This window comes from Malaclemys terrapin, chromosome 10 (assembly GCF_027887155.1).
Source record: "Malaclemys terrapin pileata isolate rMalTer1 chromosome 10, rMalTer1.hap1, whole genome shotgun sequence".
Lineage (NCBI taxonomy): Eukaryota > Metazoa > Chordata > Testudines > Emydidae > Malaclemys > Malaclemys terrapin.
In genome coordinates, this window is record NC_071514.1 from 41,642,789 (window position 1) to 41,669,501 (window position 26,713).

The 26,713-nt window shown below is 44.8% G+C and overlaps 1 protein-coding gene across 2 annotated transcripts in view; it reads left to right on the forward strand.

The window, feature by feature from the left end:
* The window catches only part of CSNK1G1 (casein kinase 1 gamma 1), a 330,992-nt gene that overhangs the window by 222,470 nt on the left and 81,809 nt on the right, over window positions 1–26,713 (forward strand). For both annotated transcript variants that reach the window (XM_054041786.1, XM_054041787.1), the window contains exons 5-6: window positions 4,836–4,987; window positions 20,535–20,769. In XM_054041786.1, the coding sequence (XP_053897761.1) occupies window positions 4,836–4,987; window positions 20,535–20,769 (387 nt within the window). The remainder of the gene's footprint in view (window positions 1–4,835; window positions 4,988–20,534; window positions 20,770–26,713) is intronic.

Here is a 26,713-nt window from a genome sequence, read left to right on the forward strand (position 1 = left end):
CACTAAAGAGTTTGCAGCCTAAAACAATAGGATAAAGGATGGGGGGGAGAGAGAGAGAAGAGTGGTGAAGTAACTTGCCCAAGATCACGCAAAAAGTCAGGGAATAGCTGGGAACAGAACAAAGGTCTGAATCCTAGTCCAGTAGCCTATCCACTAGACCAGAGGTTCCCAAATGGTGGTACGTGTACCAGTGGTGGTATGTGAGTTTGATGTTCCATCCATTCACTTACCAGCAAGTTAAGAAGGTGGTTCATCATGAGCTAATAAAGTTGCTTTACTAAACTGTGTACTAAGGAATTATTTGTTTTGTGTGGTCATTAAATAAGTCATCATTTGGAATAGGAACAGGGTGCACTTTTCACTACACAAATCGTACAGAACAAGAGGAGCTATCCCTTTAGAAAAAAGAAGAACAGGAGTACTTGTGGCACCTTAGAGACTAACAAATTTATTAGAGCATAAGCTTTCGTGGACTACAGCCCACTTCATCGGGGCTGTAGTCCACGAAAGCTTATGCTCTAATAAATTTGTTAGTCTCTAAGGTGCCACAAGTACTCCTGTTCTTCTTTTTGCGGATACAGACTAACACGGCTGTTACTCTGAAACCTATCCCTTTAGAGTGGACCCACTACCTTGTTGCCTATGTTAGTCGTCCTTATACAAAATTATATGTTGGTCATTGAGTGGGGGCAGGGTTGTCTTTTATTTCCATACTGCAAGTATTCAAGCTGTGTGGGGAAGAAGGGAGGAGCTGGTGTGCCCTCCTCCTTCCCAGTGTTGCCATCTTTCTACTTGGCAATCAACCTGACCATGCTTCTGCCAACTGTTCTCTGCACCTCTTACCATTGCACTCATGGTTTTCAGAAAAATATTATAAATGAGTGAGTGTACGAGTTCTCTTGTGGTGTGTAAAGTATCATAAGGGCAAAATGAAATGAATTTTGGCCTTGTAAAAATATATTCACATACTTCTGTCTCTTTTAAAAACCCTTTGGTTTCACCAACTGCCCTTTTCATGCTTGCAACCGGGAGGCAAGCTCTATCCCTTCTCGTGAAGGAAATAAGGCAGCATGGGGAATTGAAAAATGGTTTCTGTGTGGGGAAATCCACTTGGTTTTAGTGAAACAAAACCCTGCAGTCAAAGATTCAGTAGCTAGGCCTAAGCATGTTCATTGTTTATACCACATAGTTGTTTCATTAACATGCCAACACTTCAGGTGACATGTATTGCATCCATCCCCCTCAAGGGACCCCTGTTGGCAGAACAAGATAGAAGCAGAGGGTGACTGCTTTAGAGTGGATCCATGATCCTTTTCCCTCCCATTCCCCAAAGCATCAAGAGAGAGACAACCTCAACAATAGAGATACAGGGTCATGCTGTGGTTGCCTAACTGTTGCCGTCACTGATGTTCAGGACCGTTTTATTTGCAAGTGGAGATGGATTTTGTAAAGAGCTGCACACAGAGAAGGAGCTTTGGGGAGTTGTGGATGGTGGAATTTGGAGGATACACACTGAGCCCCCATGTTTAGCACAGGGGGTTGTTAAAGCTACCTTACTTTCTCTTTTTCTAATCCTTTTGGGCTTAACAAGTTCCTCTTGTATCCCTATCTTTGACCTCTTCTTCATCTGGGAACCCACATTTTTCCTAGTTCTGCCTTTCCCCCCCCCCCCCGACTCCACCCTTCTCTGGCCTGTGTTATACAGGAGGTCAGACTAGATGGTTCCTTCTGCCTTTGGAATCTGTGGAATCTATTAATCTGTCTTTCGCCTTTTTTGTTGCCATGAGTCTACCAATTCCCCCCCCCCCCCTTCCAATATCCTTTGCCATTCTTTAAGCTCTTCCTCCTGTTGCTTCAGTTTCCTCCTAGTGCTCATCTTCAGTCACTTGGTTTCTTTTTGTTGCCCATGCTGGTGGATGGGTTTCCCAATATCCAGTTCTCAGAGCCTCCAATCTGCCTCCTCTTTGTCCCTCCAGCATCGTTGGTGACCTGCTTCTATGTTGTTGGAACCCAGTATGAGATCAGGGGCACCTGTTGGGAAGTTAGAAAGAATGAGTGCCAATATGATCTGACAATAAAGCGTACCAGCTAATTCTAGCTGTGTACATTGAGATGACCCAATCCTTACTAATGAGGTGTTACTAGTCTCTGAAATGGGATATTTAAAACCCTGCTGGAGCTGACTTGGCCCAGTACTACTCATGCTCTGCTCTTTGAATTGGTTCTGTAGCGAAGAAAGCGAACATTCTTGACTTCTCTTTTCTAAAAGAGACGGTACATTCTTTTTATTGTCTTACCTCAATTGTTTGGATCTAATCCAAAGATCCATTAAGTGTTTCAGTCCACAAAGGTCATCCTCTCAACACGGTAAGTGTTTGTGTAGCTGAACATAGAACATAAAAATTCTGGTGGCTAGACATGCAGTTTCTGCAAGTACTTTAAGTACATCATCATTTGTTCTGGTGACTGGCAGACTACAGTATAAATCCCCAAAATTAATGAATTAACATAAGTGAACAAACACGATTTTAAAAAATAGAGAATAATCTTTGACAAACAGTACCCTGTGTGAACAAAGCTTTAGTTATACTGGACAAGCTTTAGATATACTTCATAGTAGGCTAGTAACAGTTCAGTAGGATTGTTTTAGTAATAAGAAACCTCTGTACAACATTCATTGCATTTTTAAGAACTGGGAAGTGCTATTGTTTATGTTGTGAATCATGCATTGTGTGGATTAGCTGGATTTTCCAAAGGTACAGTAGAGGCAAAAGTTACTGTAGTTGTGAGTTTGCTCTAATTTTACATGTCCTCCTTCACACCACCTTTCCTTGTGTGGAAGAGAATAGTTTGTGATCAAGTAACTAAAAATGGTATAATATACAAGTATGCAGAATTAAGGTGTATGGGCTACCTTAATTCTGGCACTTCCTAAATTTTGAGTAAATGATTCTTGCAACTTAACTTCCAATATAGTCTTTTTGCCTGGAACAGAATATGTTATATATACATATTTAATCCTTTAAACATCATGTAATATACTGTTCTGGGATTCTTTGGCTTCACTGATGTCTGAGAACAAATTGTTTAAACAAACATCTAATTCTTGTCTATGTGCGTAATTAATGTTATCTGAGCAGCCGGTAATCTATCTTTTGTATGTTAAAAATGGACAAGTCAATTTGGCATTGGGCTCAACTCTTTGAGGTTGTTTCAAAATAAGTATCCCCACTCCCCGTTACCGTTTGAAACTGTTTATGAAGCAAAGGCTGAAAGCATATTCTACAATAAAATACAATGCTTCCGCTGCATTGTCTCAGACAGATGCAAGGAGGCTGAGTTCCTGTACTAGAAGAAACCTTGGAGTGCTAGCTGTTGGCCAAAATCACATAGCATTGAATCAACTCTATATACTGATCAATTAGAATTCTTTCACAGGGCAGCAAATTCAAGAAGTGCAACTCTGCTTTGACAATGAGGAGTCCTTGTGGCACCTTGGAGACTAACAAATTTATTTGGGCATAAGCTTTCGTGGGCTAGAACCCACTTAATCAGATGCATGGAGTGGAAAATACCATAGAAGGGTGTGTGTTTGTGTGTGTATATATGTATATGTGTGTATATATGTATATGTGTGTATATATGTATATGTGTGTATATATGTATATATACATGAAAAGATGGGAGTTGCCTTACCAAGTGGGGGATCAGTCTAACGAGACAATTCATTTAACAGTAGAATTCCAAGGGAGGAAAAATCCCTTTTGTAGTGGTAATGAGGGTGGCCCATTTCAAACGGTTGACAAGAAGGTGTGAGTAACAGTAGGGGGAAATTAGTATGGTAAAATTAGGCTTTGTAATGACGGCTGCCACTCTGAAACTCTACTTTGGTTTGTTCAGTGAGTGTTCAAAACAAACCAGTGCAACAGGAATCTGCAAGATCAGCCTTGTGTTGACTGAGCCATTGTTTCCCCCTTTCTGGTGCCCTTTGGAAAAGGATTTGCATTTATCATCCAATGTTGTCATCAGAGATGAATATACATTTTGTTTTATTGGCATGTTAAAAATGTATTCCTGTGCCTTTTTGTGAAGGAGTGTTGGCGGAGAGAATTGACTACAGTTAGCATCCACTTACCAAGGATTTTGTGTATGATTTAGCAAAATAATTTTACAGATAAGCTTAACTGATTTGATAAATTTCTTATTTCACTGAGTGAAATAAGATATAAAGATTAAAAATCTTTGCATTTTTAAAGGAGAGATTACTTATATAGTGCTTGTGTGTGTTTAATTATAACTGTTTCATTAAAATGTATGTATATTAACATAAAACAGATTATGTAAAGCTATGCTGAAAACAACATACATTGGTTTACAAAGGAGCCCTTTCTTGACCATATTTTTTTTTTTTAAAGTAAAAAGGTTTTACCTCTTTCCAGCTGCTTGAACTAGTCACAACATAGACTTGTTTGGGGTTTGTGGCCCGCAAATGTTTAGTTGTAAAGCAGGGAACTTCTTACAAATATCTTCTATGACCCAAACTTTTGCAGTGCTAGAATTAGATATTTCATATGCTTATAGTATTTGTTGCCCTAAAATCCATATGCTTTACAAAGGCTTACTTTGAGAAGAACATATACTGGTGTGCACTTCTTTCCATCCATATCAATAAATACATGTGGAAACTTTTTTCTGCTTGCTGGGCAAGATCTGTAATGGGGACTATGAGTTAAGCAATAAAAATAAAGCTTGGGGACAACAAAGGGTCTGACTTGATACGAGTAATACTAGTGCAGTCCTGCTCACTTGTTTAATTTTTCCCCCTGTTCTTACAGCTGAAGGCCTCCCCCAGGTGTATTACTTTGGGCCATGTGGAAAGTACAATGCCATGGTACTTGAACTACTTGGTCCTAGCTTGGAAGATTTGTTTGACCTCTGTGATAGAACGTTCACTTTGAAGACGGTATTAATGATAGCCATCCAGCTGGTGAGTAGTGACATTGCTGGCAGGGCCTCTGCCACCTTTTTTGAACTATTGCAATTTGTGTTATAACCAACAATATCTTAACTATTGATGGGTAAAATTAATAGCCATTGGCCTTTCAGCCTTTGCTGTAATACTCTCTTGAAGGATTTATTATTCAGACATAACAGTCTGAATGGGGTACAGACTCTCTAGATATGGGAGAAAACTACTACTTCCTCCAAATTTGAATAAAATTCTTATTTAGGAGGGAGGGATGGTTAGTTCTCTGCTCTCCGCACTCTACTAAGCTCTGATTAGTCTTTAATCACTTTCTGGATCATTAATATGAACGGATATTGCCACTCCTTAAGTACAATTGGTCAGAGGGTCATTGAATACCTAGTCCTCAGCTGAGCAGATTGTGTCGTTGCTGTCCCGAGCATCAAGAGTAAATCAGAATGGGGAATTCTGTAAGGTTCCAGGATGTATTTGAAGGAAATATTCCTCTAGCAAGAAAAAGTCAAGCTGTAACTATCCTATTAAACCACTTAATGACTTGTTAGCTGTGGAGTAGGTTCATATTAACACTGAATTACTCCATGCATTTAACTGTAACTATGGTGTCTTGAAACATTATAGCATGACATGAAACAAATGCAGGGAAACATACACTGTATTAAAATAACACTAGTCCTCACTAAGTGATGTAAATGGTGGAGTTCAGAATCCAAGCAGTTGGTAACTCACAACCACAACACCTCCCTGGTGATCAGTGTGTGTGTACTTCAATACTTGGGCATGACAAAGTGAGACCGGTTCAGTGACAGGTTTTAATTTTGATTTCCTTGTTTATATTATGCTTTACAGTGAATCTGAATTAAAACACTATTTTAATTCTTATCCTGACCCAGCCATTGACTTGCTGTATGGGAACATCGCTTTGCTGTTTGTGACTGTTTTCCTTCCCACCCCGTGTCTTGTCTATTTAGATTGTAAGCTCTTCAGGGTAGGGGGAACTGTTTCCTTCTATGTGTTTGTACAATGCCTCAGACAATGGGGCCCAGATCTCAGTTGGGCCCTCTTGATGCTACTGTAATAACAATACGTAAAAATAATAATGTAGCTGTTCTCTGTATTGTGTCTGAGAAGTGCACTGTCAGTTCAGATGTTTAAATTAACTACCCGAGGGAGTGGAGGAATGAAAGATCACTTGGGCCCAGTGCACTACCATAGTAACTATAATCATGGTTGAACTTATCAGATCCATTCTTGTTTGTATAGCACAAATAGGTTACAGCTGTGAAAGAGAACCTAGCAGCTTTAGCCTAGCAGTTTGGCCATAGTACCATCTACATTACAAATGATAGCACCATTTTCTTTAGGAGAGTCTGGTCCCTTTTTTCCTGAGCTATGTTTCCTTTTCCAATTTCACCCGCTGTTCTCAGCAGTTTGATCTGCAGGGTTGGCCTGAGAGTCCAAGATCAGCCCAGATGGTTCCTGTAATGGCCCTCCTTACCCTGCACTCTCATCTAGGATCAGCAGGACTAATCACTGTGACCGACACATCTCAGGCTCTTCGGTGCATGTGCAGCAAGTTACAAACTGGCAGAAAGCTGCCGCATCTTGTTTTTCATGCCAAGTGGTCAACTTCCTATGACATATTTAAAAATAAATCTGTTCTGTGAATAAATATGAAGAGCTAAGTACATGGCTAAGAAACAGCTAGGGGGTAGAATGGGGGGGCTTAGATTTATAGATTTGTGAAGGGAGTAAACAACCAAAAGGGAGAGGAATCCGTTATTCAAGGAATGTAATTAGGAGTAATGGTAGAAATTACAAAGTAAGTGTTAAGCTCTATATCAGGAAAATCTTCCTGGCAATGAGACCTATTAAATTGTGGTATAGTATCTCTAGGGAAGAGATGAAACCCTCTTGTTTAGAACATTTAAAATTAGACTACAGGATAGGATATAATCCTACCTTGGCAGGAAGATGAACTAGGTGGGTCTTAATGTCTTTGCCATCTCCAATTTACACTCAAATACAATTAGATGGAATCTTAATGGCTTTTTTTCTTACTATAATACACCTGTATTTCACATACACCTCTACCTCAATATAACGCTGTCCTTGGGAGCCAAAAAATCTTACTGCGTTATAGCGAACTTGCTTTGATCCGCCGGAGTGCGCAGCTTCGCCCCTACCCCCCGGAGCACTGCTTTACCGCGTTATATCAGATTTCGTGTTATATCGGGTCACGTTATATCAGGGTAGAGGTGTACCTTAAAGGTAGTGTAATAAATGTGTGTGTCGAAGCAGTTTTCTCTCTTTCTTCTGTATTGAGAATTTTATGGGTATATTAATCCTGAATAACTCATTCATCTTTGATGCTTTATATTGTCTCCTTAATAATATCAAGCTGACATAACTTTCTCCTGGCCACAGCTGCAACAGAATCCCAAGATAATTTATTTCAAGGAAACAACATTCCTGAAGTGAGACAAAGTTTTAAAGTTTAAAATGGCTTCTTAAGAATTGCCAGTCCCAAAATTCACAAACCATGAGTCAGACCCCAACAGATTACGATTATTTAAAATGATCAGATCATGCTTTTTGTCTGTATTCTGATTTTTGAACTCCCCTGCCCACCCCCAAGGTATGTGACTACAGCATTGTCAAACTATCAAATTAATCATGAGTAATGTGATTTTAGTCTTTGTTGTAAACATTCTTGCTAGAGAAGCCAACCAAGATCAGGTCCCCATTGTGTTGAGTACTGGACAAAGAGGAGACAGTCCCTGCCTTAGAGATTACAATCTAATGCAAATCATAGTGGTGAGATTGTGATACAGAAACGTGACGTGTATCCACTGAACCCATTTCATATAGGGGTCACCAAACATCCAACACATAGGAATGGCTTTTAATGCCTGTTGAGCTGATCTGGATTCAAATAGAGGAGCTACAAATCAGACTCTGTACTTCATTAGCAATGCCCTGAGGCATATCATCCCCCATAAACACTAATTATACACCTTTGAGAATGGGGATTACTTTCTAGAAGGTAAAGCTTACTAAATCAAACCGTGATCTTTTGGCGCTTACACAGGCACGGTCTTCCATTCTCTGGACACAAGAGCAAAATCTCCCACATGTTGCTGTCACTCTCACTAGAGTAAAGTGCCCCATCCGGTTCTTAAAGGGACAGCTCCTATTAACCAAAATACAAATGCTAAACATACAATAAAACAGATTTAACACAACTTCCAAATTCACTTCTAAATACAATGCTTTGTGATCTAAAATGATTCCAACAATTACTCCTGGATGCTAGCACTAATGCTTACACATACATACTTTTTTTTTTTTTTTTTTTTTTTTTTTTTGCGTCCAGAAGTCATCAGCACATGGAATTCAGAACCTTCATATCTTCACAGGTCTCTTCTGCTTCAGCTATAAATACATGGTATAGCTATACTGGATTAGATCCAAGGTCCATATAGTCCAGTATCCTGGAACATATAGAAGTAACAGGTGTGGGGAAACATGCTGTTTTCTCTGTATGGACCAGCCCATACAGGGGGAGACAACACACACTTGGCTGGAGGGTTACACAACTATTAGTGAGGTGGTAGTGGAATGCTGGACATCCTATAAAGGACAACTAGTGTGTTAATTAAAAACCCTGTGATTTGGAAAATCTGCATTGGCTTATGTGGACTAGATAATTTTGCTGCAATAACTGTCTCCTGGCATGGTGTAGAAGTGGAGAGTGGATGATAGCTGAACATGGAGCCTTTCCGTTTATAGAACTAAAGAATTGGAAATAGAAAAAGCAGTAGAATTTCTTTTATATCTTCCCTCCCTCGCACTTCATGGGCTCTGGATGTAAAGGAGATAGATCAGTGTTTTACAATGCTCCTAGAATGCATTAATTCAGTGACTATATAATCTAAAATATGTTTGATCTTTCCAAACTCCCACTTTGTCCCCACCTACTCATCTTGCTGTGAAAGTACTTTTTAAAAAATAAATTCAACAAGGTAGTGCTGGTTTTAATTTGAGCATTTTTTTTTTAATTTTTTTTTAAGTTGACCATCCTGTTAGCCAAATGGGCTCGTTTCCCCCTGGAGCTACCCAATTACCCCAAGGAGGCACGGGAGTCTAGAAGACGGCTTTCAGTTTTTATTGACCAGTCAGCTGAGTGGGTGCTCTCCTCGGCTAATGCCAGAGAGAGAGCCCCTTACAAGCGCAGAGCAAACCTTTTTATACCTAGTAACAAGACCATCCCAATAAATGACCTATCCTGGTAGTAAAGACAAAATCAAGCAAAGTACTCATACTGCATTTTAAATCTTACTTTGTATGGAGGGTTAGCTAGCCCTCCAGCCCCTTTTAAAGGGACACTTTTCCAGGTTGAATTTATTACAAACATACCTTTTGATCTTCAAACCTACCAGTGTGTGAGACAAACAATTGAGATGTGTGACAAATGACTGAAATGTGGAACATCTGTTGTTATGTGTCATGCCATAATTATTTTATAATGGTTGTTAACTATAAAACCTGATTTAAAAGATTTTTTTCTGTGTGTGTATTAAATTACTTTTTGAAAGAAAACTGAAAAAAGTTTCAGCATGTAGAAATTGATTCTTTGCATGGCGTCTGCATATTGCCATTTATGAGATCAAGGTACTCATGCTGGGAGCTCCTAGAATCGTCTGGAAAACAGTGTCTTTTGGGTCCACTTGCCTATCCTTCCCCCTTTTATCCTGGATGGCTCGGAGAATATAAAACAAGGAGTGGCACAACCACCCTTCAGTTCCTTCTAACTTCTGAAGGTCCAGTGAGTTTAGATTGCACACGCTGTCCTCAGTGCTTTCCTCATTAGTTGTTCTTATTTGTATTTCTTCTCTTTTGGGGCAAATTTTGTTTATAGCTTATTAATTTTTTTAGTCACATTTTTCTTCTAAAAGTAGAGGAGGAGATGCCCGACTGGCACAGGCTTTATCTGCACTTAGGAGTGGGAGGGCTGCCTCAAGCCCCCCTTACTGATGGAGGAGGCTCTCTGTGCCTGGTCAACTAAGTCTGGCAGTCTGTAAATAGAGATTGGTGTAGGGATCTGGTCACAGTCAAGGTCCCCTTGTCTGTTCAAGGTGACCGAGGAGACTTAATTATGTGCCTAAACCATCTCTCTGGACATTGGATCTGGATCTTCAGAACTCAGATCCTTCAGCCAAGTGTTGACCTGAGGCTGCAGAACCTGGATATAGATCCTGCAGCAGAGCATGGATGCCGGGGTCACAAGATCCAGATACCATAGCTAAGTTGGATCCATAGTTGACACATTTTGGATCTGGATCCAGAGGCAGAAACCAAGCTTGCAGCTGGATCTAGCAGTCAAACATGGATCCAGTGTTAGCATTTGGATCCAAATTTGACAGCCATACAGGAAAAACTACTAACCACAGTTGCTAAGAAGGGATCACATTGGCTGGGATCTAGCCAGCATGACGATCAACTGTCACTAGTCTAGTGGTTCTATACTGGATCTACTCAGGTCAATAAAGTCCAGTACTGCAGTTCCAACACCATGATCTTTGCGAATTGCTTTCCTTATTGATTCTGTGTACATCATAGTGGTATGAGCAAGCAGATCCATTCTGGAGATCTTCACAACACTGGAAGGGGAAATTTCACACATTACAGGCTTTTATAACATTTTGAAGGACAGATTAAATTCAGAGGTAATTGGAAAAGCAGATGTAATCCATATGCATTCACCAAAGGTAGATCATGCCAGACTAACATGATATTCTTCTTTAAGAAGATAAGTGATATTTTTTTAGGCAAGGGAAATGCAACAGATCTAATATAGCAGGACTTCAGTTAAGCATTTGACACTCTAAAATTAGAGAAGATGGGGATTAGTCAAGAATTGTAAGGTGGGTAAGGATTTGGTTAAAGGGGAAAAAGCAACCAGTTGCTCTGAAAGGTGAGCACTGGGACTGAAGGGAGGTTACTAGTGAAGTGCCTCAAGGATCAGTCTAGGGACAGATCTTATTTAATATTTCTATTACTAATCTTGGCACCAAAAGTAGGAGTATGTTAATGAAACTTATTCATGTTACAAAGTAGGGAGACATTGTCAATACAGAGAAACATGAGCCACTCAGTAACAGTGACCATAATGTAATAAAATTTAACATCCTTTTTGGGGGGGAGATACCAAAGAAGCCCACCATAGTAGCATTTAACTATAGAAAGGGGAACTACACAAAAATGAGGAAGCTAGTTAAACGTAAATTAAAAGGTACAGTCACAAAAGTGGCATGCTTGGAAGCTGCATGGAAACTTTTTTAAAACACCATAATAGACGCTCAAATCAAATGTATACCCCAAATTAAAAAACATAGTAAGAGGACCAAAAAAGTGACCCCATGGCTAAACAACAAGGTAAAAGGAGCAGTTAGAGGCAAAAAGGTGTTCTGTAAAAATTGGAAGTCAGATCCTACTGAGGAAAGTAGAAAGGAGCATAAGCGCTGGCAAATCAAGTATAAAACTATAATTCTTCATCATCATATTCCTATTACATTTAGGGCAGTGATGAAGCTCCTCCACTCCTGTCTGTTTCTGGCAAGTCTTTCAATGGTTCCCCAGCTGTGCCCAAGGTTTTTCAGGTCGGCTTCCACAGCTCTTTGCCATGTTGTTTTTGGACGGCCTCATTTTCGCTTGCCTTCAGGTGTTCTCTTATTGCTACTCTGGTGATTGAATCAGTTTCCATCCGAAGCACATGACTGATCCATCTCCAACACCTCCTGGCAATGATGGTGCTCAGATCCTCTTGGCTGCACTGTGTCAATAGATCTTGGTTTGAGATTGTTCTGGGCCAAAAGATACGGAGGATTATTCTGAGGCAGGTTGTATGGAATGAAGACAGTTTGGACATGTCATACTTTCTCATTCCCCAGCATTCTGCACTATAAAGTAGTGTTGAAAGTACGCAGCTCTGATAAATCTTGAGTTTGGTTTTGGTGTTGTATTTTGATGATTTCCAGATGGTCTGTTTAAGCTCCTGAAGGTGTTTCTGGCTTTATTGATTTTGTTCCCTATGTCCTGGCTTGTTCCACCGTCCTGGCTGATAGTGCTGCCCAAGTATGTGAATGTTCCTACATTGGTGAGATCATAATCCTCTATCCGTACTGGTGACGGTGAGGCAATATTAAAGGTCATGATATCTGTCTTATTGCGGTTGATTTTCAGGCCAGTTTGCTGGCTGAATGCATTGAGTCGAGTTGTTTTTTCTTGTATATGGTGTGTTGGGTATGTGATAGGAGAGTGACATCATCTGCGAAGTCCAGGTCTTCAAGGGATGAGAAGAGTGTCCATTTAATGCCTCTTGGCATGTCTTCTGTTGTATGCCACTGTCAACGCTGGATCCCCACTTTGAACTTTAGGGTACAAATGTAGGGGACTGCATGAAAACTTCTAAGCTTAACTACCAGCTTAGCTCTGGTCCGCTGCCACCATCCCAAGGCTAATTTCCTTCCCTGGGTAGCCTTGAGAGACCTTCACCAATTCCCTGGTGAATACAGATCCAAACCCCTTGGATCTTAAAACAAGGAGAAATTAACCATTCCCCTCCTTCCTCTCACCAGCTCCTGGTGAATCAAGATCCAAACCCCTTGGATCTTAAAACAAGGAGAAATTAACCATTCCCCTCCTTCCTCTCACCAACTCCTGGTGAATCAAGATCCAAACCCCTTGGATCTTAAAACAAGGAAAAATCAATCAGGTTCTTAAAAAGAAGGCTTTTAATTAAAGAAAAAAGTAAAAATCATCTCTGTAAAATCAGTATGGAAATTAACCTTACAGGGTAATCAAACTTAAAGAGCTCAGAGGACTCCCCTCTAGTCTTAGGTTCAAAGTACAGCAAACAAAGATAAACACTTTAGTAAAAGGTACATTTACAAGTTGAGAAAACAAAGGAAAACTAACACGCCTTGCCTGGCTATTTACTTACAAGTTTGAAATAGGAGAGACTTGTTTAGAAAGATGTGGAGAACCTGGATTGATGTCTGGTCCCTCTCAGTCCCGAGAACGAACACACTCCCAAACAAAGAACACAAACAAAAGCCTTCCCCCCCCCCCCCCCCAAGATTTGAAAGTATCTTGTCCCCTTATTGGTCCTTTAGGTCAGATGCCAGCCAGGTTACCTGAGCTTCTTAACCCTTTACAGGGAAAAGGATTTTGGAGTCTCTGGCCAGGAGGGATTTTATAGTACTGTACACAGGACAGCTGTTACCCTTCCCTTTATAGTTATGACACGCCCCCCAAATCACAGATAGTGTTGGACGTTCGGTTCCACACTGGCTGTGATTTCTTCCTGGAGTTCTAGGAGAAAACAGAGTTAATAAGACACATGTACCTTTAGACATACTACTGATTATATAAAAACTAACAATATGTTTCATTCCAAGAACAATTGTTAACCAGTTAACTCTGGGAAACTTTCCCGGGAGAGTGCATCAGCCACTTTGTTAGAAGCTCCCGAAATGTGTTGTATTTCAAAATCAAAATCTTGGAGAGCTAAACTCCACCGAAGAAGTTTTTTGTTATTTCCCTTGGCGGTATGAAGCCACTGTAGCGCAGCATGGTCTGTTTGTAGTTGGAAACGCCATCCCCAAACATATGGGCGTAGCTTTTCCAGCGCGTACACAGTGGCATAGCATTCCTTTTCGCTGATTGACCAATGGCTTTCCCTCTCAGACAGTTTCTTACTGAGAAACACGACAGGATGGAATTCTTGATCCGGTCCTTCCTGCATTAAAACTGCTCCCACGCCTCGCTCGGACGCATCTGTGGTTACTAGGAACGGTTTGTCAAAGTCTGGGGCCCTTAGCACAGGGTCAGACATGAGTGTTGCCTTAAGTTGGTTAAAGGCCTTTTGACACTCATCAGTCCACTGAACTGCATTTGGCTGTTTCTTTCTGGTTAGGTCTGTCAGCGGGGCGGTGATTTGGCTGTAGTGGGGTACAAATCGCCTATAATATCCAGCCAAGCCTAAGAAGGATTGGACCTGTTTCTTAGACTTTGGAACCGGCCACTTTTGGATAGCATCCACTTTGGCCTGTAGGGGATTTATAGTTCCTTGACCCATCTGGTGCCCCAGGTAAGTCACTCTGTTTTGGCCTATTTGACACTTTTTAGCCTTAACAGTTAGTCCTGCCTGCTGGATGCGCTCGAAAACTTTTTCCAGGTGCTCCAGGTGCTCTGCCCATGAATCAGAAAAAATGGCCACATCATCGAGGTAGGCAACTGCAGATTCTCCCAATCCCGCTAGGAGACCATCTACAAGTCTTTGGAAGGTGGTGGGTGCATTTCGCAACCCGAAAGGGAGTACATTGAATTCATACACCCCTGCCTGGGTGACGAAGGCTGACCTTTCCTTAGCGGGTTCATCTAGTGGTACTTGCCAGTACCCCTTGGTTAAGTCTAAAGTAGAGATGAATTGGGCATGTCCCAATTTCTCCAATAGCTCATCTGTGCATGGCATTGGATAGTTGTCAGGACGAGTTACAGCATTTAGCTTACGGTAGTCCACGCAAAAGTGTATTTCCCCATCTGGTTTGGGAACTAGAACCACTGGAGATGCCCATGCACTCTTAGAGGGGCGGATTATACCCATCTGTAGCATGTCCTGGATCTCCCTTTGTATAGCAGTTTTGGCATGAGGTGACTCCCGGTAGGGTGGGGTTCTAATAGGGTGAGCATTACCTGTGTCAATGGAGTGGTATGCCCGTTCGGTCCATCCTGGAGTGGCTGAGAAAATTGGTGCAAAGCTTGTGCACAGCTCCTTGATCTGCTGTCGCTGCAGACGTCCAAGGGTCGTGGAGAGGTTCACCTCTTCCACGCCACCATCCTTTTTTCCTTCGTAGTAGACACCTTCAGGCCACTCCGCGTCATCTGTTTCCTGGGCTGTAAACTGGCAAACGTTTAATTCTCTGGAATAAAAGGGCTTAAGAGAATTAACATGGTATACCTTAGGCTTTATGTTGGAGGTGGGGGAGGCTATGAGATAGTTAACAGCTCCTAGGCGCTCCTGGACCGTGAATGGTCCTTCCCACGATGCTTCCATTTTATGGGCCTGGAGCGCCTTTAAGACCATGACTTGGTCTCCTACTTTGAAGGACCGTTCTCTGGAATGTTTATCATACCAGGCCTTTTGCTCTTCCTGAGCATTCTTTAGGTTTTCTTTAGCAAGGGCTAAAGAGTGTCGGAGGGTGCTTTGTAGGTTGCTTACAAAGTCTAGAATGTTAGTTCCTGGAGAAGGCGTAAACCCCTCCCATTGCTGCTTCACCAACTGTAATGGCCCCTTAACCTCGCGGCCATACACAAGTTCAAATGGTGAAAACCCTAAACTGGGATGTGGAACAGCCCTGTAGGCAAAAAGCAACTGCTGCAACACTAGGTCCCAATCATTGGAGTGTTCATTTACAAATTTACGTATCATGGCCCCCAAAGTTCCATTAAACCTCTCCACCAGGCCATTGGTTTCATGGCGGTAAGGGGTGGCAACCAAGTGATTCACCCCCTGAGCTTCCCACAGGTTTTCCATGGTCCCTGCCAGGAAATTAGTTCCCGAATCTGTAAGGATGTCGGAGGGCCAACCTACCCTGGCAAAAATGTCTGTTAATGCCTGTCACACACTTTTAGCCCTGGTGTTGCTTAAGGGTACTGCTTCCGGCCATCGGGTAGCAAAATCCATGAAAGTCAGTACGTACTGCTTTCCTCTGGGTGTCTTCTTTGGGAAAGGACCCAGAATATCCACAGCTACGCGCTGAAATGGGACCTCAATTATGGGTAGTGGCTGGAGAGGGGCTTTAACCTGGTCTTGGGGCTTTCCCACTCGTTGGCACACCTCACAAGACCGGACATATTTAGCAACGTCCTTGCCCATTCCCTCCCAGTGGAAGGACTTCCCCAACCGGTCCTTGGTTCTGTTCACCCCAGAATGGCCACTGGGGTGATCATGGGCTAAGCCCAAGAGCTTTACCCGATACTTAGTGGGAACTACCAACTGTCTTTGAGGATGCCAGTCTTCCTGGTGCCCACCAGAAAGAGTCTCCTTGTATAAAAGTCCTTGTTCTACAACAAACCGGGATCGGTTAGAAGAGCTGAGAGGCGGTGGGGTGCTCCGCGCCGCCGCCCAAGCTTTCTGAAGGCTGTCATCTGCTTCCTGCTCGGCCTGGAACTGTTCCCTTGATGCTGGAGACATCAGTTCCTCCTTGGACTGTGAACTGGGGCTTGGTCCCTCTGGAAGCAATGCAGGTGCTGGGGCTGTTTCCATTGACTGTGATCCACTGTCCGCTGGTGCACTATGTGGTATCTCAGGCTCTGGCTGAGCCTCTTGGGTAGGGTTATCTGCTGTTTCTGCCAGGTCAGGCTCGCTGGTGCCCTCTGGCATTGGAGTTGTAGACGGGTTTGCAAGCGCTGGACTCAGGGCTCGCAATGGTTCTGGTGCTGGTTGCGTTGCCAGTTCCGGTTCTGGGACTGGCTTTGGCTGGGTCTCTGGGATTTGATCCACTGCGACTGTTGCAGTCGTTGGCAGGGGATCCGGTTCCACCACCGTTGTTTGGGTCTCTGGTAACACAGACGGGGCCCTGGTGGACGGCTCAGGAACAGGGATGGGGGTGAAAGCTTGCTTAGCCTGGCTGCGGGTGACTATTCGCACCCTCTTGGCTAGCTTACCATGGTTGGCCAAATCTTCCCCCAGCAGCATGGGAATGGGATAATTGTCATAGACTGCAAAAGTCCACATTCCTGACCAGCCCTTGTACTGGACATGCAACGTGGCTGTAGGCAAGGTTACAGACTGTGACATGAAGGGTTGAATTGTCACTGTAGCCTCCGGGTTGATGAGTTTGGGGTCCACTAGGGATTGGTGGATAGTTGACACTTGAGCCCCAGTGTCCCTCCAAGCGGTAACCTTCTTTCCGCCCACTCTCAAGGTTTCCCTTCGCTCCGAGGGTATGAGAGAGGCATCTGGGTTTGGGGATCTTTGGTGTGATTGGGGTGTAATGAACTGTAATCGGTTGGGGTTCTTGGGGCAGTGAGCCTTTATATGTCCCAGTTCATTACATTTAAAACATCGCCCTGCTAAGGTGATGCCCCTTCTGATATTCGCTCCAACTGCTACTAGTTTTTTTTCTTTTGTGCCACCTCCACCCATTTGACTCCAATCTCCCCCGCCTCAGTTACAGTTTTGGGCTTCCTATCTAGGATGTACCTTTCTATTTCCTCAGGAACACCCTCTAAAAACTGCTCCATTTTTACTAGGGAAAGCAGATCTTCCAGAGATTTAACATTTGCTCCTGATACCCAGGCATCACAATTTTTGTCAATGTGGTAGGCATGACGGGTAAATGACACATCGGGTTTCCACTTTAGGGCTCTGAACCGCCGACGGGCATGCTCGGGTGTTAGCCCCATTCTGAGTCTGGCCTTGTTTTTAAAAAGTTCATAACTGTTCATGTGTTCCTTAGGCATTTCAGCCGCCACCTCTGCTAAGGGTCCACTGAGCTGCGGCCTCAGCTCTACCATGTACTGGTCTGCAGCGATGCTGTATCCAAGGCAGACCCTTTCAAAATTTTCTAAGAAGGCCTCAGTATCATCGCCTGCCTTGTAGGTGGGGAATTTTCTGGGATGGGAAGTGGTACCTGGAGAGGGGTTGTTGGGATGGGCTGTTGTATCCGGCTTAGCCTTTGCTACTTCCAGTTCATGCTTCCTTTCTTTTTCTCCATCCTCCATCAAACAAAAGCCTTTCTTCCCCCCCCCCCCCCCCCCCCCCAAGATTTGAAAGTATCTTGTCCCCTTATTGGTCCTTTAGGTCAGATGCCAGCCAGGTTACCTGAGCTTCTTAACCCTTTACAGGGAAAAGGATTTTGGAGTCTCTGGCCAGGAGGGATTTTATAGTACTGTACACAGGACAGCTATTACCCTTCCCTTTATAGTTATGACAGCCACGTTACCCAGTCGATGGCAATGTTGAAGAGGATTGCAGACATTATACACCCCTGACGGACCCCTGTTTTGACTTCAAAACTGAGCTCACTGTGATCAGCACTGCATGTAAAGTTGAAATAGAAGCTTTTGATGATGTTGATTATATGGAATTTCTTTCCATAGGCCTGCAGAATGCACCATAGGCTGGTCCTGTGAATGCTCTCAATTAGGCAGGCTTCCCCCCCTCCCTTCCCCCTCTCCCCCCACCCCCAAAAAAATGGAAAGTAACTAGCAAAAGACTCTCAAACTAACAGCAAAAATTTAAGTATATCAGATTCAGGAAGTATAATTAGGTTAAAAAAAATGTTTTTATGCAGGATAGGTCCATCAGTGACTATTAGCCAACATGATCAGGGATGCAACTCCATGCTTTGGGTGTTCCTAAGCCTCTGACTGCCAGACGCTGGGACTGAATGACTGGGGATGGATCAGTCAATAATTGCCCTGTTCTGTTAATTCCCTCTGAAGCACCTGGCATTGGCCACTGTTGGAGGACAGGATATTGGGCTATATGGACCATTGGTCTGATCCAGTATGGCCATTCTTATGGTTTTATGTTCCTAAGTATTAATGCCATTTTACTAGGCACTGGTAAGACCTCCTCTGGCATACTGTGTACAATTCTGGTAATCCATGTTCAAAAAAGATGAATTTCAAGTGGAAGAGGTGCAGAGAAGAGGTACTGGGATGATCAGGGGAATGGGGTGTCTAGGAGACTTAAAGAGCTTGACTTGTTTAGTCTTGCAAAACAAAGGCTGAGAGGATAAGATTACTCTCCAAAAATATATTGGGGGTAAACACCAGGGAGGATGAAGTGCTATTTAAGTTCTTTACAACTGACCATGAACGAATTTAGGCTGAGGTATGCACGGTGGCTTGCAGGATGCTGGTGTGGTCTGTGCCAAGTATGGCATATAGTTTGTAAAAGCGGCAGGTCTGCAGCTTGGCACCAGACAGGTTGTTGGCTTCCCTGGCCTTGTGATGTGCCTGGTGCAGTTCCTTCGCTTTCATGCAGCAGCGTGGCTGATCCCTGGCCTACCCTTTGCCTATATCCCCTGTGTGATCTGTTCATGGATGTCCATGTTTCTTCGGCTGGTCCGTAGCTGTGCTTGCACAGCCTCTTCTCCCCACAGGCCTGGGAGATCCAATACGTCCTGTCTACACCAAGCAGTGTCTAGTGTGTGGAGCTGGCCTGGTCAGTTGTGGAGTTGCAGACCACAAGGAAGAGCTGCTAGGTGTGCTTGCCAAGCTGGGCAATCAGGAATATGTTCATGGGGCTTTAAAAGGTGATGGCTCACACATCTACACTCAAACTGTGTTGACCTCAATAGACTGACCATGCCTCCACGCCACTCAGGGAGGTAGTTTTACTGCATTTCTCTATCAGGGCACTTACGTTGGCTGGAGACACATGCTGAAACAGGTCAACACAAGGCAACTTAGGTTAACCTACATTTGTAGTGTAGACCATGCTGAGAGCGGTTGCACTGCAAAACGCTCAAGCTGCATAGAGTGATTGGATTAGCTGCACAGAGTACCTGCATCCCCACTGCATCCTAGCTCAAGCATCAGCAGCACTCAGGATCAAACCCACACTCCTCTAATGAACTAGCTCGCTTGAGTTTTAAACACCGTTACTCGAGCTTGAGACTTGTATGTGGATGGAAGTCAGAGTTTTATGCCTCAAGCTAACTCTGCAGTGAAGACAAGCCCTAAGGAAAAACAGTTGCTTATGGCAGCATTGGAAATGTTGGGCCATCTATGGAATGTGGAAGTGTAAAGGATGTTAAGCCTTTTTCAGGAGTAGTGCCAGCACAAGAGTAGGGTTGGGCAGTAATAACCCTTTAATTCATTGATTGTCTGAAAGTTTTTTTGCTATTTCTAAGTATTGACAGCCGACATGACTAAGTTATTATTATTCTTAGTGTTGTTACATAGGAGACATTTTTTCCCCTTAAGAACTTGGCATGGTCTGAGGCAGCATATGGGATGAGGGAGGAGATTGGTGAGAGCAGGAGCAGTAAAGAGAGGCAAAAGAGAGACAATTCTCAATAATCTGGATTTAGAAGTGTTTTTAAAAATCAATACAAAAATGTCTGGCTATTTGTTTGATTCCTGCATGGAATCATTCCAAGAGTCATGCTCTGTTGATTATGTGCATTTAAAAAAATCCCCTCTGATTTTTACATATTTCATTCCTTCATATAAAATAGATGGAGTATAATGTTGTGTTTAGAGCAGGGGTCTGGGAGTCGAGAATTCTGGGCACTGTTCTCAGCTCTGTATATGACTCTCTGACCTAGGGCAAATCATGTAATCTCTGCCTCGGTTTCCCTATTTCTAAAATTCCATTTCTTATGATGTACTATGAGTTTTAATGTTTGCAAAACACTTTGAGATCACTGGATGTGAATGGCTCTGTTAATACAAAGTATTAATGGGCCATTAGCAAAGTGTGATTAGTGTACTGGATATGAATAACGTTTGTCTCATACTTTTGCAGATATCTCGAATGGAATATGTGCATTCAAAGAACCTCATTTACCGAGATGTCAAGCCAGAGAATTTCCTTATTGGCCGGCAAGGCAATAAGAAAGAACACATCATTCACATTATCGACTTTGGATTGGCCAAGGAGTACATTGATCCTGAAACCAAAAAACACATACCTTACAGGGAACACAAGAGCCTAACTGGAACAGCAAGATATATGTCCATCAATACACATCTTGGCAAAGGTCTGTTCACTTCATGCTCACTTACTATGCTTCTTACTCTTTTTAGTAAGAGCATTACATTCTCCTTTAGAACTCCAACTATAGATTGGCCTATGGTGTTCCAGTATCAGTCAAGCCATTTCTAAACTATTAAATAGTATATGCATTTATCATGACGGTGTCTTCCTTTAAAACTAGGCAAGGAAAAATGCAGGAGAATATACAGAAGGGAACAGTTCTGCACTAGTGGAAGGAGAGGTTTGAGTAATAATTTTATATAAACATTTAGAGCAGCAGTTCTCTTCTGCTGCACAGTTCTGTGTATTTGTTCAGTTTTGCCCAGATCCTTCCATTTTCAGTGGTTGCTGAATCAGTCTGTTACTTTGTGTACTGTTAGTAGAAGGGAACAACTGAGTTTGCTTAATTTTCCTAGGTTTCAGAGTAGCAGCCGTGTTAGTCTGTATCCACAAAAAGAACAGGAGTACTTGTGGCATCTTAGGGTATGTCTACACTACGAGAGTAGTTCGATTGTACTTAAATCGAATATGTGGAATCGATATTACAAAGTCGAACGTGTATATCCACACTAAGGACAGTAATTCAACTTTGTGAGTCCACACTAATGGGGCAAGCATCGACATTGGAAGCGGTGCACTGTGAGCAGCTATCCCACAGTTCCCGCAGTCCCCGCTGCCCATTAGAAATTCTGGGTCGAGCCCTCAATGCCTGCTGGGGAAAAAAATGTGTCAAGGGTGGGTTTGGGTAACTGTCGTCATTCAACCGTCACTCCCGCCCTCCCTCCCTGAAAGCGCCGGCGGGCAATCACTTCGCACACTTTTCTGGTGAGTGACAGTGTGGACGCCCCTGCACTGTGAGCATGGAGCCCGCTGCGACCATCGCTGCAGTTATGGCCATTGTCAACACCTCACACCTTATCATCCACCTTTTCCAGAAGCAGATGCTGAGAAATCGGGCGAGGAGGCTACGGCAGCGCGGTGAGGACATGAAGTCTGAGAGTGGCACAGACCTCTCACAAAGCACGGGACCCCGCGCCTTGAACATCATGGTGGCAATGGGTCATGTTGATGCTGTGGAATGGCGATTCTGGGCCCGGGAAACAAGCACGGACTAGTGGGACCGCATAGTGCTGCAGGTCTGGGATGAATCACAGTGGCTGCGAAACTTTCGTATGCGGAAGGGAACTTTCCTGGAACTTTGTGAGTTGCTGTCCCCTGCCCTGAAGTGCAAGGACACCCGGATGCGAGCAGTCCTGACTGTCCAGAAGCGAGTGGCCATAGCCCTCTGGAAGCTTGCAATGCCAGACAGCTACCGGTCAGTCGCAAATCACTTTGGCGTCGGCAAATCTACCGTGGGGGTTGCTGTGATGCAAGTAGCCAACGCAATCGTTGAGTTACTGCTGTCAAAGGTAGTGACCCTTGGACACATCCAGGTCATCATAGATGGCTTCGCCGCGATGGGATTCCCAAACTGCAGTGGGGCTATCAATGGAACTCACATTCCTATCCTGGGACCGGACCACCAGGCCAGCCAGTACATTAACCGAAAGGGCTACTTTTCAATAGTGCTGCAAGCACTGGTGGACCATAGGGGACGTTTTACAAACATCAACATAGGATGGCCGGGCAAGGTTCACGACGCTCGTGTTTTCAGGAACTCTGGTCTGTTTAGACGGCTGCAGGAAGGTATTTACTTCCCGGACCAGAAAATAACTCTTGGGGATGTGGAGATAGTGATCCTCGGGGACCCAGCCTACCCGCTAATGCCCTGGCTCATGAAACCCTATACAGGCGCCCTGGACACTGAAAAAGAACTCTTCAACTACCGTCTGAGCAAGTGCAGAATGGTGGTGGAGTGCGCTTTTGGATGTCTCAAGGGGAGATGGAGAAGCTTACTGACTCGCTCTGATCTCAGCGAAACCAATATCCCCATTGTTATTGCAGCTTGCTGTGTGCTCCACAGTCTCTGTGAGAGCAAAGGGGAGACCTTTATGGCGGGGTGGGAGGTTGAGGCGAATAGCCTGGCTGCTGATTACGCCCAGCCAGACAGCCGTGCGATTAGAAGATCCCAGCGGGACGCGCTGTGCATCTGGGAGGCTTTGAAAGCTAGGTTCCTCAGTGAGCAGGGTAACCTGTGACTATTAAGTTTGTTTAAAGAGAAGCTGAACCTGCCCCTGTTTCTTTACCCACTTACTGTTGATTATCCTCTCCAGCTACATACCCGATTCACCCTGTCCCCCCCCTTCCAACACACATTTAAAAATAAAATAAATGGAACTTTGTTAATGAACACCGTTTTCTTTATTACAGATTTCGCGGTAAAGTGTTGAAACTGGGACGCAGACTGTGGTGGGGAGCGGGCGTAGTGATGGAAAGAACGCTTCTAAACTCGAGGAATGACAGGCTCCTGCTCCTAGAGAGGTCCGCAGTGGTGGACTGGTTGTTTCAACGGAGCCTGTCACCCCTCCTTTTCGGGACTCTGTGTGTGGGGGCTATGTGACTTTGTGGCGGGGGAGGACGGTTACAGATCCCCTGCAGCGTGGCTCTGTGATCCAGGATAAGGACCGCTGCATAAGATCTCTATCCGCCCTCCCCCTCCACAAAGTCACATGCCTCCTCCCCCTCCCCCCCCCCCCCCCCCCAGAACATGAAAACCACCTCCCAGACTGACCAGGGTGCCTCGTGACTGCAATGTGTGTGTGACCTTCTGCTGAACCTGCCCCCGTGTCTGTACCCTGGTAAAGGTGACTGTCCTCTCCAATTACCAACCCCCTTCCCCCCCTTCAAACACACTCTCCCCTAAAAGAACACGATGGAAACAGGGATGCGGCGATAGGGCAGTTGGAACAGGAGGTCTTAGAGCTGGAGAGGCGTCTGGCTGCCAGACCCGGTGATCCATCCCTCTGCGGAGCGTGCCAGGAGAAGCGGGAAGAGCTGCGGACCCTCGAGGACCATCGGGCCCGAGGTGCCTTTGTTCGATCCCGCATCCGCCTCCTTTGGGAGATGGATCGCGGTTCCCGCTTCTTCTACGCCCTGGAGAAAAAGAGGGGAGCTAAGAAGCACATCACCTGCCTTCTAGCAGAGGACGGCACCCCCCTCACAGATCCGGCGGAAATGTGCGGGAGGGCCAGGGCCTTCTACGCAGGCCTTTTCTCCCCAGATCCGACCGATCCTAATGCTTGCAGAATGCTCTGGGATGAACTCCTGACGGTCAGCGCGGGCAACCGAGACCGGCTGGAGCTGCCTCTCACTCTGGCCAAGTTCTCGGAAGCCCTCCGCCGCATGCCCACCAATAAATATTAGCAACTACACAGTTAGGGGATGAAACTGGGATGGGGGCTTGGGTGAGGCGGGAAGGAAAGGACTTATCAAATTTTTGGGAATGAGAGCCTTCTGGTACTTGAGCAGTCTGCAGGGGTGGAGTGACAGTTTTCACGGCCCCTGCCACCCCTCCTTCTTGGGACTTTGGGTGAGGTGGGTATGGGAGTTTGTGGCAGGGGAGGGCGGTTAGAGATAGACTGCAGCAGGGCTCTGTCCTCCTGCCTCTGGTCCTGCAGAACATCCACAAGGCACCGGAGCGTGTCCGTTTGCTCCTTCATTAGTCCAAGCAGCGTTTGAGTCACCTGCTGGTCTTCCTGCCGCCACCTCTCCTCCCGTTGGCTGTGTGCTCGCTCGTATTGCGACATGTTCTCCCTCCACTAGGTCTGCTGGGCCGCATCGGCTCGGGAGCAGCCCATAAGTTCTGAGAACATGTTGTCCCCTGTCCTTTTCTTTCTCCGCCTAATCTGCGCCAGCTTCTGCGAGGGGGATGCCAGGGTGGGATGGGAAAAAGGGAGTGAATTCCTCACAAAGATAATTTTTTGTGAACAATGAACATAGTCTTTCTCTGTGAACAAGACCATGCACAGCACCTATCACATGCGCACTCAGGACAAGGTCGAATTTTCAGCCTTCACATTCAGTGCCTGGGGTCTTGCAGTAGAGATCAGACAAGCGGGGCAGGACAGCGAAATTCAGGTAGCAGGCTGACATGGTAAGCCGTAGACTTTTGGCTGCTTAAAACTTAAATTAGAGCAGTGTCCTCCTTTCACGTTCAAAGCAATGCTCCTATCGTTGGGCAGTTCCTGCTGCTGACAATCCGGCAAGCATGAACTCTGCCCCTGTCTCACCCCCTCACGGCTGTCCCCGGGAAAGATCCCTGTATGCTGCCCCTCTCCCGCCTCCACCGCGTGGCGGTAAACCGCTGGTGACAGTTCTGTAAAGGAACAGGCAAGCAGTCCCAATAGTAACATTCCCCTAATTCTAAACAGGTCACCATGAGCGACATCACTCTGCTGAGAATTTCTGAGACCGAGAAAGAACGCATGCTGCGTGAAAGCCAGCAAAAACCAGGGCCATATGCCGCCATGCTCTGCAAGGCAATGATCCCAGAGTACTTGATGATAGCCTGGTGAGGAAAAAGAACAGGAGTACTTGTGGCACCTTAGAGACTAACAAATTTATTAGAGCATAAGCTTTCGTGGACTACAGCCCACTTCTTTGGATGCAGTGGTCCACGAAAGCTTATGCTCTAATACATTTGTTAGTCTCTAAGGTGCCACAAGTACTCCTGTTCTTTTTGCGGATACAGACTAACACAGCTGCTACTCTGAAACCTGTCATTATGGTGAGGAAAAGTTTCTTACCACGGAGGACACAATAAGGCCGCTCTCCCCAGGAACCTCATGCAAAGGCTTTCCAATTACCTCCAGGAGAGCTTCGTGGAGATGTCCCATGAGGATTTCAGCTCTATCCCCGGACATATAGACCTTCTTTTCCAGTAGTTGCACTGCCAAGGACTAAAACGTTAAGCGCCTAGGGCAAACTAATCATGATAAACCCATTGTTAATATTCCTGTTCTGTTCAAAATAAATGTTTACATGTTTAAAACACTTACCGACTGATCCTTCCCCTGATTCAGGGTCTGGGTTAACGCCTGGGGATGGTTGGTAGGGGATCTCTGTGAGGGTAATGAAGAGATCCTGGCTGTCTGGGAAATCAGCGCTGCCTCGTCCTCCTCCTCACCTTCCTCATCTTCCCCGTCCGCTAACATCTTTGAGGAAGCGGCCGTCGACAATATCCCATCCTCAGAGTCCACGGTCAGTGGTGGGGTAGTGGTGGCGGCCGCACCTAGAATGGAATGCAGTGCCTCGTAGAAACGGCATGTCTGGGGCTGGGATCCGGAGCGTCCGTTTGACTCTTTGGTCTTCTGGTATGCTTGTCTCAGCTCCTTGATTTTCACGCGGCACTGCGTTGCATCTCGGCTGTATCCTCTCTCTGTCATGGCTTTTGAGATCTTCTCGTAGATCTTTGCATTCCGTCTTTTCGATCGCAGCTCCGAAAGCACAGACTCATCGCCCCACACAGCAATCAGATCCAAGACTTCCCGATCAGTCCATGCTGGGGCCCTCTTTCTATTCTGAGATTGCATGGTCACCTCTGCTGGAGAACTCTGCATCGTTGCCAGTGCTGCTGAGCTCGCCACGATGTCCGAACAGGAAATGAGATTCAAACTGCCCAGACAGGAAAAGGAATTCAAATTTTCCCAGGGCTTTTCCTGTGTGGCTGGTCAGAGCATCCGAGCTCGGACTGCTGTCCAGAGCGTCAACAGAGTGGTGCGCTCTGGGATAGCTCCTGGAGCTATTAGCATCGATTTCCATCCACACCTACCCTAATTCGACATGGCCATGTCGAATTTAGCACTACTCCCCTCGGGGGAGGAGTACAGAAATCGAATTTAAGAGACCTCTATGTCGAACTAAATAGCTTTGTTGTGTGGACAGGTGCAGGGTTAATTCGATTTAACGCTGCTAAATTCGACATAACCTCCTAGTGTAGACCAGGCCTTAGAGACTAACAAATGTATTTGAGCATAAGCTTTCATGAGCTACAGCCCACTTCATCAGAT